At 46.0% G+C, this 13,121-nt stretch overlaps 1 protein-coding gene across 2 annotated transcripts; it reads left to right on the top strand.

The window, feature by feature from the left end:
* Positions 1–8,941: 8,941 nt before the first annotated feature.
* Positions 8,942–12,483, top strand: LOC125514594 (uncharacterized). Of its 2 annotated transcripts, XM_048679940.2 has the most exons (3): positions 8,998–9,286; positions 9,367–11,915; positions 12,048–12,483. In XM_048679940.2, coding segments are annotated over exons 1-3 (2,910 nt in total). In that variant the 5' UTR covers positions 8,998–9,284; the 3' UTR covers positions 12,407–12,483. The 2 variants fall into 2 exon arrangements, with proteins under 2 accessions (XP_048535889.2, XP_048535897.2); XM_048679932.2 differs by having other exon boundaries at positions 8,942–11,915.
* The last annotated feature ends 638 nt before the right edge of the window (positions 12,484–13,121 follow it).

Raw genomic sequence — 13,121 nt, 5'->3', positions numbered from 1 at the left:
TGAGCCTCGCGAATTTGATCTTCCAAAGTAGGAGAGACTTGGAGGTTGGCGAGGAAACCTTGAGGAACAACTTGCAGATTGAGTTTGCGGAAAGCTTCACAAAGCTCGGGTTGGTAAGGCTTGAGAATCAGACTGTTGCAGTAAGCCTTTCTGCTCAATGCGTCAGCAATTACATTGGCCTTGCCTGGAGTATATTCGATACTCGGATTATACTCTTGAATCATTTCGACCCAACGAATCTGCCTGAGGTTGAGATTAGGCTGAGTGAAGATGTACTTGAGACTCTTGTGGTCAGTGAAGATGTCCACTTTTCTTCCCAATAAGAGATGTCTCCAAGTCAAAAGAGCATGCACAACTGCCGCCAACTCGAGGTCATGAGTGGGGTAGTTCTTCTCGTTGGGATTCAACTGGCGAGAGGTATAAGCCACAACTTTCTTCTCTTGCATCAACACTGCACCAAGACCTTGAAGAGAGGCATCACAGAAGACCTCGAACGGTTTGGATTCATCAGGAGGAGTCAGAACTAGAGCAGTGACTAATTTCTATTTCAGGGTGTTGAAAGCGATGTCACTTTCCGGAGACCAAACATACTTCACGTGCTTCTGGAGAAGGTTTGAAAGAGGCTTCACGATCTTTGATAAGTTCTCAACGAACCTTCGACAATAGCTTGCGAGACCAAGGAAGCTGCGGAGTTGCTTCACGTTCTGAGGTGGTTCCCAATTCACAATTGCAGACACCTTCTCAGGATTCACAGCAATGCCCTTGGTAGAGATGATATGCCCAATATAGAGAACCTCATCGAGCCAAAACTCGCACTTTGAAAACTTGGCGTAGAACTGATGTTCTCTGAGCTTATCGAGCACCAAACGCAAGTGCTTGGCATGATCTTCCTTGTTCTTGGAAAAGACCAAAATGTCATCGAGGTAGACCAAGACGAAGTCATTTGTGTAGGGGTTGAAGATGAAGTTCATCATGCGAGAGAAAGTCGAAGGAGCGTTGACGAGGCCAAAAGACATGACGGTGTATTCATATGAACCATAGCTTGTTCTGAACACCGTCTTGGGGATATCTTGCTCACGAATTCGAATCTGGTGACAGCCCATACGGAGATCAAGCTTGGAGAATACTTGAGCACCTTTGAGTTGTTCAAACAGCTCGTTGATGTTGGGAAGTGGGTACTTGTTCTTTATAGTCTTCTTGTTCAATGGATGGTAGTCAACACAGAGTCGGTCCGTTCCATCCTTCTTCTTCACAAAAAGAATTCCACAACCCCACGGAGAAAAACTAGGTCGGATGAGACCCATACGCTCTTGTTCATCGAGTTGTTTCTTCAGCTCCTTCAACTCTTTGGGTCCCAGCTTGTAAGGATGTTTGCAAATAGGTTCCGTGCCAGGCTCAAGATCGATGACGAATTCAACTGGCCGGTGCGGAGGCATTCCTGGAAGCTCTTCTGGAAAGACATCTTGATATTCGCAAATGACCGGAATTTGAGAGATGGCATCCAGTTCATCCTTCTCATTGAGAGAAAACAGACGGATGGTATTATCCCGAGCGGCAAAGACAATTACATCCTTAGACGAATGAGTCAACTGAATCTGCCTGGCTACACAATCAAGCTGAGCCTTGTGCTTAGAAAGCTAGTCCATTCCAAGAATAAGATCAATATCCGAGTTACCAAGAACCATTGGAGAAGCCAGAAACTTGAAATCACCCATCATGATAGAAATATCTAGAATCTCGTAGTTTGCGAGCAAACATTTACCCGGTGAGACAACTGCTAACGGTTTATGCAAAACTTGAGAAGACAACTCATGCTTAGATGCAAAAGGTCTCGAGATGAAACAATGTGATGCACCAGTGTCAAAAAGTACTTTTGCAGGAACATCGTTAACAGGAAGTTTACCCATGATGATATCTGACGAGTCCTCTGCCTGAGCTGCATTCATCAAGTTAACCTTGGCGTGCTTGGGGTTATGCTTGACCACAGCTGTACTTGCCGATCTCGCAGGAGGAGGAGGAGGAGGGAGACGCCTCTGATTGAAGCATTTGTTGGCATAGTGACCCTTCTGTTGGCACTTGTTGCACATGACCTCTGAAAGCAGACGGTGATACGGAGCACTTGATCTTGGAGCTTGAGACGAAGTCTTGTTCTGAAAGCCAGGGTTGGGTGGGTGGGAAGATCCACTGCCACCTTTGCTCTTCTACTGATAAGGCTGGCGGAACGGAGGAGGAGAAAGCCAATACTTTTGCTACTTAGACACTTGAGTTGAGGAAGGAGGAGTAGCATCTCTGACTCGCTTCTTGGAAGCATCGCACTTCAGTTGAGCAGTCTCTTGCTTCATTGCCATGTTGTAAAACTCATCGTACCTCTTGGGCTCAAAGAGAACGAGAGCTAGCTGGATTTCTTCTCTGAGACCACCCCTGAACTGGTATATCATGCTCTTCTCGTCAGGGACGTCCTGCTTAGCAAAATGGGCGAGCTTCTGAAACATTTTGTTGTACTCGTAAACAGACATAGTGCCTTGCTTCAGGTTGCGGAATTCCTCACGCTTGCTCTCAACCACACTCTGAGGAATATGATGAGCTTTGAAGTCTTGACGAAATTCATCCCAGGTAATCACACGGCCTCCTCTGGAATCTTTGTACTGTTGAAACCATTCTGCAGCTAGGTCTTTGAGTTGGAAGGAAGCGAACTTGACAAACTCCTCAGGCCTGATGTTACTGCACTCGAAATGCTTGCATATGTCCATGAGCCAATCATCAGCATCTGTTGCCTCAACACAATTGCTGAAGGTCTTTGGCTGGTTAGCAAGGAACTGGTTGAGTGTAGCAAACTGATTCTGATTGTTGCCATGACCCTGGTTCCCTTGGTTGCACTCTTGAAGAAGTTGCATGATCAGCTGCGTGTTTGCATTGGTAGCGGCCATCACAGCTTGCCATGCCTCTGGAGGTGGAGGTGGTGGTGGCGGATCAGGATTCGGAGTCGTGCGCGTTGGAGGAGCCATCCTGAAGAGGTTGGCATCCGTTAGCAACTTGACAGACAAATATTGAAGCTAAATCAAACGGGTTGAAATTGCAACATATAGTCTTCACGTCCGAACCCAAATGAACGAATGCATTCCAATTGAAATGGTCACATATCCATAAATTGAGAAGCCACTTAGAATTGAGGTAGAAGAAAAACAACAAGGTATGGACAAGAACGAATACTTGGTGAGGATTACCCAATCCCAAACCAAATATCCACGAAAGAAGAACTAGAGCTACAAGAATTCCCACCTATGAAACTTCCGAACCTTTCCGATTATGCAATCAGGTGTTGGGGATACAGGGGAAGCATAATATCTCACCCAAAACTAGAAAATCCTACATCCAGCTGTATCCATACTTCGACACATAACTGAGAAACCTTCGGAAATCATTTACCTCAACCTTCGAAAAGCATCCGTTATACGAGTTATGGCAATACTCCCGAACTCCCGCCCTAGTACTAGGTGGCGTCGAGGTTATCTCACCAACAACTGCATAAAAGAGATTTTTGATGTCGGCAAAACTCAGGTATTCCAGAATCTCAACGATAAAATTGTGACAACAACACCTCGGAGCTCAACTCCCCGGGACACTGCCACAACCCCTAAATGACAGGAGGCACCAAGAACAATGTTCTCGTCACAAATCGATCGGAACGATTCCAAGATACCCGCGTGATCCTAAAAAACAATTTAGTGAAATTTGAGAAGAGAAGAGTCAAAACTCTATGTCAGGATGCCTCACCAGAGCGATGAAGGGACTGGGGAGTAAAAAGAATTCCTAACTCTCCGATATATATAATCCTAAATGACTCAAAACATTTTTCTAGACTCAACAATGCCAACGATTCGATCAAGCAGGGGGCTCCTAAGGTCGGGGAAGGCTCTGATTACCAACTTGTAACACCCTCGATGCGGCTATATCTCCTACATGTCGAAGCACGACTTAGAGGCATAACCGCATTGAAAGCAATGTCGCAAGTAAGGTAATCTTCACAACAACCCATGTAAATAGATAAAAGGGGAAAAGGTACATAGTTGGCTTACACTCGCCATGTCACACAAATACATGAATAACATTACAATCATCCAATACACTCATGGTCCGACTACGGTACCAAAATAAAGATCAACCCCTACATGCGACAAAGTCCCCGATCGCCCCAACTGGGCACCACTACTGATCATCTGGGAAAGACACATAGTAACGGCGAGAGTCTTCATCGAACTCCCACTTGAGCTCAAGCGCGTCGTCTGGAACGGTATCATCGGTCCCTGCATCTGGTTTTGGAAGTAAACTGTGAGTCACGGGGACTCAGCAATCTCACACCCTCGTGATCAAGACTATTTAAGCTTATAGGTAAGGCAAAGGTATGATGTGGAGCTGCAGCAAGCCACTAGCATATATGGTGGCTAACCTATTCGCAAAAGAGAGCGAGAAGAGAAGGAAAAGCACGGTCGAACAAGTATGATCAAGAAGTGATCCTAGAACAACCTACGTCAAGCATTACTCCAACACCGTGTTCACTTCCCGGACTCCGCCGAGAAGAGACCATCACGGTTACACACGCGGTTGATTCATTTTAATTAAGTTAAGTTTCATGTTATCTACAACCGGACATTAACAAATTCCCATCTGCCCATAACCGCGGGCACGGATTTTGAAAGTTCAAATCCCTGCAGGGGAGTCCCAACTTAGCCCATCACAAACTCTCACGGTCAACGAAGTATATTCCTTCTCCCGAGACATTCTGATCAGACTCGGCATCCCGGTTACAAGACATCCTCGACAATGGTAAAACAAGTCCAGTAACACCGCCCAAATGTGCCGACAAATCCCAATAGGAGCTTCAGATATCTCATTCTCAGGGCACACTCAGATTGTCCAAACTTCCGGTAGGCCAGCCCAGAGTTGCCCCTGGTGGCCACCGGCGGCTGACGAGGTGGACCAACACTCAGAGGAGCACTGGCCCGGGGGGGTTTAAATAAAGATGACCCTCGGGCTCCGGAAACCAAAGGGAAAAAGAGGCTATGTGGCAAATGGTAAAACCAAGGTTGGGCATTGCTGGAGGAGTTTTATTCAAGGCAAACTGTCAAGGGGTTCCCATTATCACCCAACCGCGTAAGGAACGCAAAATCCAGGAACATAACACCGATATGACGGAAACTAGGGCGGCAAGAGTGGAACAAAACACTAGGCAAAAGGCCGAGCCTTCCACCCTTTACCAAGTATATAGGTGCATTAAGATAAACAAGATAATATGGTGATATCCCAACAATAAACAATGTTCCAACAAGGAACGATCTCCAATCTTCACCTGCAACTAGCAACGCTATAAGAGAGGCTGAGCAAAGCGGTAACATAGCCAATCAATGGTTTGCTAGGACATGGTGGGTTAGAGGTTTGACATGGCAATTTGGGAGGCATGATAAGCAAGTGGTAGGCATCATAGCATAGGCATAGCAAAACAGCGAGCATCTAGCAAGCAAAGATAGAAGTGATTTCGAGGGTATGGTCATCTTGCCTGCAAAGTTGTCAGAGTTGACTTGATCCTCGTAAGCGAACTCAACGGGCTCCTCGTTCACGAACTCGTCTCCCGGCTCTACCCAAACAAGAACAACAAGCAAACGGAACACAATCAACCATGTGCAATGCTCAAACAACATGATGCAAACATGGTATGATATGCGGGATGCGGTATGCGAAGAATATGCAAGATTTGACAAGGAATGATTGAACCTGGCCTAAACTTGGAAATACAAGAGTGCCACTGGAAAGGTGAGGTGATTTCGGTTGAAATCGATATAAAGATCACCGGAATCGGATGCACGGTTTGGAAATGGCAAGCAAAACAAATATGGCACCGGTCTGCGATAATCAGCAAGTGACCAACTAAATGCATCAAGATAAATATGCTGCAGCACTCCAACATGACAACAAAATACATGGCAGGGATCCACTCATCAAGCTTGACAAAAGATGAACACTGAGCTATGGCTAATTCATCCATTAACAGGTTCAAACAAGCATGGCAAAAGTGCAAATGACAACAAGTTTCAGACTTAGTGAAATTAACACAAGTCTGGAATTTATCATCAGGAAGCACACTCTAGAGCATGAAAACTATATGCTAGAGGAACTTAACATGGCAAAGCAAGGAATGGCATGAAGTTACTCAAAGCACTTAACAAAAGTCCCTTAGTGACCTTGAGCCAAAGGGATCAGAACATACAATTGCAAGCATGTGAACATGGCAAAAACATAAACAGATCTCAGTCTTAGTGAAAAACTGGAGCATGCAAATCAGTTAACGAGTAGGCATGTTTACGAGCTCGATGCACTCACTACATAGCATGGCATGACAAGATAAGCATACAACCATCAAGAATACATGGCATAGGAGCCAGACATGGCAAGAACAATAACAAAGTATGCACGGATCAATAGCAACATCCTCGGCAAAATCGCTAAACATGTCAACAATCTGCCAGGATTCACGATATAGCAAAAGTAGAGCTCGATTGACTCAAGCTAGGATGCTCCATAAATGCAAACAAAGACATGGATGGATAGAGCACCACAATGTTAACAAATCATCCTTACTGATCATCCTCATAGGAGGCACGGATCACTAGGAAACAACATGAACATATGGCATAACGACAAATCGGAACAAGGACTGAAATTCTAAGTCCCTGAAATCAGCATTACCCATTACGCTACTTTGCAACCTTGTGAGTCACCACAAATATCACAAAAATACATGGCAAGCACCCATGTAAAGATGGCATGGCATATAACAAAACACATGTAGAGCTCAGGATCATAGCATGCACACATTAAACATGGCAAAAATGACAAATAGCTATTTGCTGAAACAGATCTGCCAAATTCATCACATAGCCCTCTTCCAACAGCATTTCGGGTATCAAGATGAGCTCAAATGAAAATGATGCAATGAGATGAAATGATGTACTCGTCGAGACGAACATTTTGATATGCTACACGCACAAATCGGAGCTACAGATGCAGAGTTATAGCATGCCAAAGTTTGGACAAATTAGGGTTCGGGGATGAAAAGTCAACCCTCGCGGATCTGGATCTGGATCTGGCGCATGTACTGTTCACCGGGACAGGTGGCGGTCGCTGAGAGGGCGCGGGCGGCGGCGGACGTTGTCCGGCGCCGGCGGACACGTCCGGCGCGCGAAGAGGAGCGGGGAGCTAGGGTTAGGGTAGACTTGATCCGAAATTTTCGGGGAGGAGGCCTTTTTATAGATAGGAGGAGCTAGGAGGCTCCAAATGGAGTGCGGTTTTCGGCCACGCGGTCGTGATCGAACGCTCTAGATGATGGAGAGGGTTTAGGTGGGTTTTGGGCCAAATTGGAAGGGTGTTGGGCTGCAACACAAACGAGGCCTTCTCGGTCCCTCGGTCAACCGTTGGAGTATCAAACGAAGTCCAAATGGTACGAAACTTGACATGCGGTCTACCGGTAGTAAACCAAGGCCGCTTGGCAAGTCTCGGTCCAATCCGGAAATGTTTAACCCCCACACATGAAAAGAGGTAGAAAGGACCACCGGAGGACATAGGAGCGCCTGAATGCAAAACGGACAACGGGGAAAATGCTCGGATGCATGAGACGAACACGTATGCAATGCAATGCACATGATGACATGATATGAGATGCATGACAAAGGCAAAAACACACGGAGACAAAAACCCGACACCGAGAAAAATAAAATAACTTTGGCCGGAAACGGCAAGAGTTGGGATACAGATAAGGTAAATTACATCCGGGGTGTTACACCTTGTAACGTAGCTTTAATGGGGGCAGCAAGGGTTGGCAACCCTTCTATAACCAGACACCCAGAGAAAACATAGCCTCGGGGCTCGAGACGTAGGGCTTTTACCTCTCCGTGAGGTGTTTGAACTCGTAAAATCCGAGTGTCACACCTCGCTATAGCTAGGTTCCACCCCTATTCGTACCCCTAGTACTCACTTGCAGATTCATTGCCTCGGCAAGTTGCTCTAGGCCGGCACGCAAGGAAGCACTGTGGCACCGACATCGTGGCTGCCGTGGACGAGGTCGCGTCGTACCGCCCACACCATCACTGTCAACGTACACGTAAGCGTACCCTGTCAGCAGAGAAAGAAGCCGGCTTCGCTGAGATGAACGAAATTGTGGCTAGCACGTTCGCGCCCGCCTCCATCGTCGCGGAGAAGTAGAACACGGAGGTCGCCGCTGCTTGGGTCCCATGAAGGCCACCACTGAGGCGACGCCGGCGTACACAGCTGGTGTCTTGCCCAATCGCAAATCATCGTCTTCCACTTCCTCTCCGGCACCGAGAAAAATACTCTCTTTGTTTATTTTTATAAGACCTTGAAGACATTTCAGACAATGTATAAAACAGTCCATTTTAAGTTATCTGGAATGACTTACAAAAATGAACTGAGAGAGTAATAAAATTCATGATGACGTGGCCACGGCGACGCCCAGAATAATACTGCAGTATAATTTTGTGAACCGGAGAAGGCAGTCTTGCAGTAAGACGTGACCGTGGCATGTCCCTCCTGAGCCCGGTCTCGACGCTACCCGAGATACTACTATCGATCAGCATTTAAGCAGTATACGCTGCATTTTTCCTGCATTTCACGATCGACAGGTCTAGTCCGTTGCAAAGCTGGCGTAGAGGTTTCGTCCGATCCTATCCCAATCGGGTAAATCCCTGGACGTGGGATGCATTTACGATTGGCCTGTAGAAACCGTGTCGCTCGAGCAAGGTTGGATAGCTCCGCACATTAATTGCGCGCCGTGTGATCGCCGGCAATGGCAAGGTGACTGATCGACCCGCCTGTGGCACACGAAGGATGGGGTTCTGCTTCTGCACAAAGCCCATATCCATATAAATTCAACACCACTCCCGCTGTAATCTGCACATAGCCAAACAGCCATTTCCTGCCCAGCTCAATGGCCTCGCCGTCCTCCATGCCTGCCCGTATTCACATCTTCCTCCTAGCAGTCCTGCTTTCTCCCGTCCCGTTTTCTTCTTCCGGTCCGACCAACGGCAGCGACACCGACCTCGCCGCCCTTCTGGCTTTCAAAGCGCAGCTCGCGGACCGTCTCGGCGTCCTTGCCGCCAACTGGGCCACCGGCACGTCCTTTTGCCGCTGGGCCGGTGTCTCGTGCAGCCGGCGCAGGCAACGCGTCACCGCCTTATCATTGCCCGACACGCCTCTCCTTGGGCCACTGGCACCTCATGTCGGTAACCTCTCTTTTCTCTCCGTCCTTAACCTCAGGAACACCAATCTCACAGGGCCTATCCCTTCCGAACTTGGCAGGCTACGTCGTCTCAGATTCTTCGGTCTTCATCAAAATAGCCTGTCAAATGCCATACCTGCTGCCCTAGGCAACCTCACGAGGCTCGAGTTTCTCTATCTTCATTTGAACCAGTTGTCAGGCCAGATCCCTCCTCAGATGATGCTACGCATGCGCAACCTTACACAGATTAATCTGTACGGGAACGGCTTGAGTGGACAAATACCTCCGTATTTGTTCAACAACACGCCTTTGTTGACGTTCGTTAACTTTGGGAACAATAGCCTCTCAGGTCCTATACCACACGCCGTTGCATCACTATCCATGCTTGAATTATTAAGACTGGATTTTAATCAACTCTCTGGCCTGGTGCCACAAGCCATGTTCAACATGTCTAGATTACAGGAAATTTCCTTAGTAAATAATCGTAACCTGACCGGAACATTTCCGAGCAATCAAAGTTTCAGCCTCCCAATGTTACAGGTTGTTTCCATATATGGTAACAAATTTGCCGGTCGGTTACCATCAGGGTTTGCATCATGCCAATACCTACAAGTAATTGATTTGCACGAAAATTCTTTTGTGGATGTTCTGCCGACATGGTTGGCCAAATTGACAAACCTCAAAAAACTTAACTTGGGTTTTAATCACCTTATTGGCTCGATCCCAGCGGCCCTTGGTAATCTTACCAAAGTCACTAAACTACAACTCGCAAACGGCAGTCTAACAGGGGAGATTCCACCAGAATTAGGTCTTATGCAGGAACTCTCTTATCTTGATCTTCAATACAACCAATTGACTGGTAAATTTCCAGCTTCGCTCGGTAACTTGTCCAAATTGTCTTACCTAAATTTCCAAGTGAATCACTTGTCCGGTCAAGTACCATCAATGCTTGGAACAAATACAGTTTTGAATATTCTTGCTTTGGGAGACAACAATTTAGAGGGGAATCTAGATTTCTTGTCAGCTCTTTCCAAGTGCAGACAACTCCAATTCCTTGATTTTGAAAAAAATCGTTTTACAGGCACCATCCCTGGCTATGTGGGAAACTTCTCTTCACGTTTAAACTATTTTGGTGCAGGTGCCAACCAGTTGATAGGTGGCCTTCCAGTAGCAATTTCAAATATAAGCAACCTTCTATGGATTGATTTTCGGGATAACCTATTCACCGAGCCAATTCCAGAATCTATCACTACGCTGGAAAATCTTGCATGGCTTGATCTCTCCTGGAATAACATGCCAGGCCCTATCCCTACACAAACGGGTATGCTTCGAAGTCTAGAACGATTGTTTCTCCAAGCCAACAAATTATCAGGCTCCATACCAAGAAACTTTGGTAATCTTAGCTGGTTAGAAAGCTTAGACTTTTCATATAACCAGTTAAGCTCAACGATACCAACGAGTTTCTTCCACCTGGATAAACTTATCACACTTGATCTTTCACACAATTCCTTTACTGGTGAAGTACCGGTAGATGTTACTGGTCTAAGACAAACCTATCAAATAGACATATCTTCTAACTTGTTGATAGGAAGCATACCAGAAACATTTGGACAACTTAGTATGCTTACCTACCTAAATCTATCACATAACTCTTTCAAAGGCTCAATTCCAGTTCAACTCGAAAAAGTAAAAAGCCTAGCATCATTGGACCTCTCGTTTAACAATCTCTCTGGTACCATTCCAATGTTCCTTGCTAACTTGACGTACTTGAATACCTTGAACCTATCATTCAATAGGCTAGAAGGACAAATACCCGAGGGAGGTGTTTTCTCAAACCTCACATTGAAATCTTTGGTTGGGAACCCTGGGCTATGCGGCGCTCCGCGGCTAAAATTTCCACCATGCCTTGATAGAAATCATTCAAGTAAAAGCCACTTGCTTCCATTTCTACTGCCAACCCTCATATTAGCTTTTGGCGCCATTGCCATTTACGTATACCTATGGTTCAGAAAGGAACTTAAGAAGGGAAAGGACAATGTTTCTGTTGATCCAACTGATGCCATAGGCCATCAGATAGTCTCCTATCATGAGCTTGTTCGCGTCACCAATAATTTCCATGATGAAAACATCTTGGGATCCGGAAGCTTTGGAAAAGTCTTTAAGGGCCAACTGAGCAGTGGTTTGGTGGTTGCGATAAAAGTTCTTGACATGCAACTAGAGCAGGCCATCCAAAGCTTTGATGCGGAGTGTCGAGTGCTTCGTATGGCACGACACCGCAACCTGATAAGGATACTTAACACATGTTCCAACCTTGATTTCAGAGCACTGGTGCTTCAATACATGCCAAATGGTAGCTTAGAGATGCTCCTTCATGGATCACAGAGCACAACAACGCGCTTGGGATTCCTTGAGAGACTGGGCATCATGCTTGATGTTTCGATGGCAATGGCTTATCTACACCATGAGCACTGTGAGCTGATCTTGCATCGTGACTTGAAGCCTAGCAATGTGTTGTTTGACGAGGACATGACGGCGCATGTGGCAGACTTTGGCATTGCAAAGTTGGTTCTAGATGACAACTCCATGATAAGTGTGAGCATGCCTGGAACAATTGGGTACATGGCACCAGGTATTTAATTAGCTAGATGTTGTTATTTTTCTCAGCAAACATTTGTTTGAACCAATGATAAATTACGACTCTACTCAAAACAACATGGTTGAGCAACTACATCTAATCTATATTTTGTTCTTTCTCAAACAGAGTATGGGTCACTTGGAAAAGCATCGCGGAAGAGCGACGTCTTCAGCTATGGGATTATGCTCCTTGAACTCTTCACTGGAAAGCGACCCACTGCCACTATGTTTGGCGCACAATTAACGCTCAGGCGGTGGGTTCATGAGGCATATCCTGCAGAGCTTGTCAAGGTCGTCGATGGACAGCTATTACATGGCTCCTCTCTTTCTAGCTGCATCTTGGACGATGGCTTTCTTGCTTCAATATTTGAGTTGGGTTTGATTTGTTCTAGCGACTCTCCAGACCAGCGAATGACGATGCACGATGTGGTCGTGACGCTGAAGAAGGTCAAAGCTGAGTACACTAAACGGACAACAAAAACATGACGTGGCACAACGGAATTATCGTTCTCCCTTGTTGCTTGCTATAACTATATACAGATGTATCTGTTCTCATTTTGTCACTTACTGCAGCACATGCCTTTTGGGTCGTATTATACACTTGACACATATAGCTAGTTCGAGTGCATATGTATACAGGATGAATTCTACCTGTATAAGTATAGCTAATTCGACATACATAAATATACATGATGATTATACTTGTGTACATATAAATAATTTGAACTAGCTACTATGTCTTAATTCCATAATAAAGCGGTCCACTTGAGTGTTGCGATATGGCTCCCGGTGACAAGTAGCCATTTGTTTTGAAAAAAATTGAAATTGACCTTTATAAGTTTGAAAAATCTGATTTTGTTTTTTACCAATTCGTGGGAGATGGCGCAGATTGAAACAGAGGGAGATGAGGAGAACACTTAGAGAAAAGGGGGAAGTGGGCGCAGTTACCCAAATTCGACACGCCCCCCTCCCTCCACCTGATATGAATGTGTCGGGAGGAGTGGGGCGACACTTGGGATTGGGTAGGCTCCGGGGTGCAACTGCAGCGGGTCGCTTAACGGCTAAAAGGAGACGTGCTAGAGAAGAGAATGCACGAATCGAACCCACCACGCAGGCAAAACTCGCATGGGCTGAACTAAACATGTCTAACGTTGTTTAAACTTTAAACCTGAAACGTTGGATAGAAATTCAACAAGATCTG

This window comes from Triticum urartu, chromosome 1A, assembly GCF_056163025.1.
Source record: "Triticum urartu cultivar PI428250 chromosome 1A, HENAU_Tu73, whole genome shotgun sequence".
In the NCBI taxonomy this organism is placed as follows: domain Eukaryota; kingdom Viridiplantae; phylum Streptophyta; class Magnoliopsida; order Poales; family Poaceae; genus Triticum; species Triticum urartu.
This window is presented reverse-complemented; position numbering and strand designations above follow the sequence as displayed.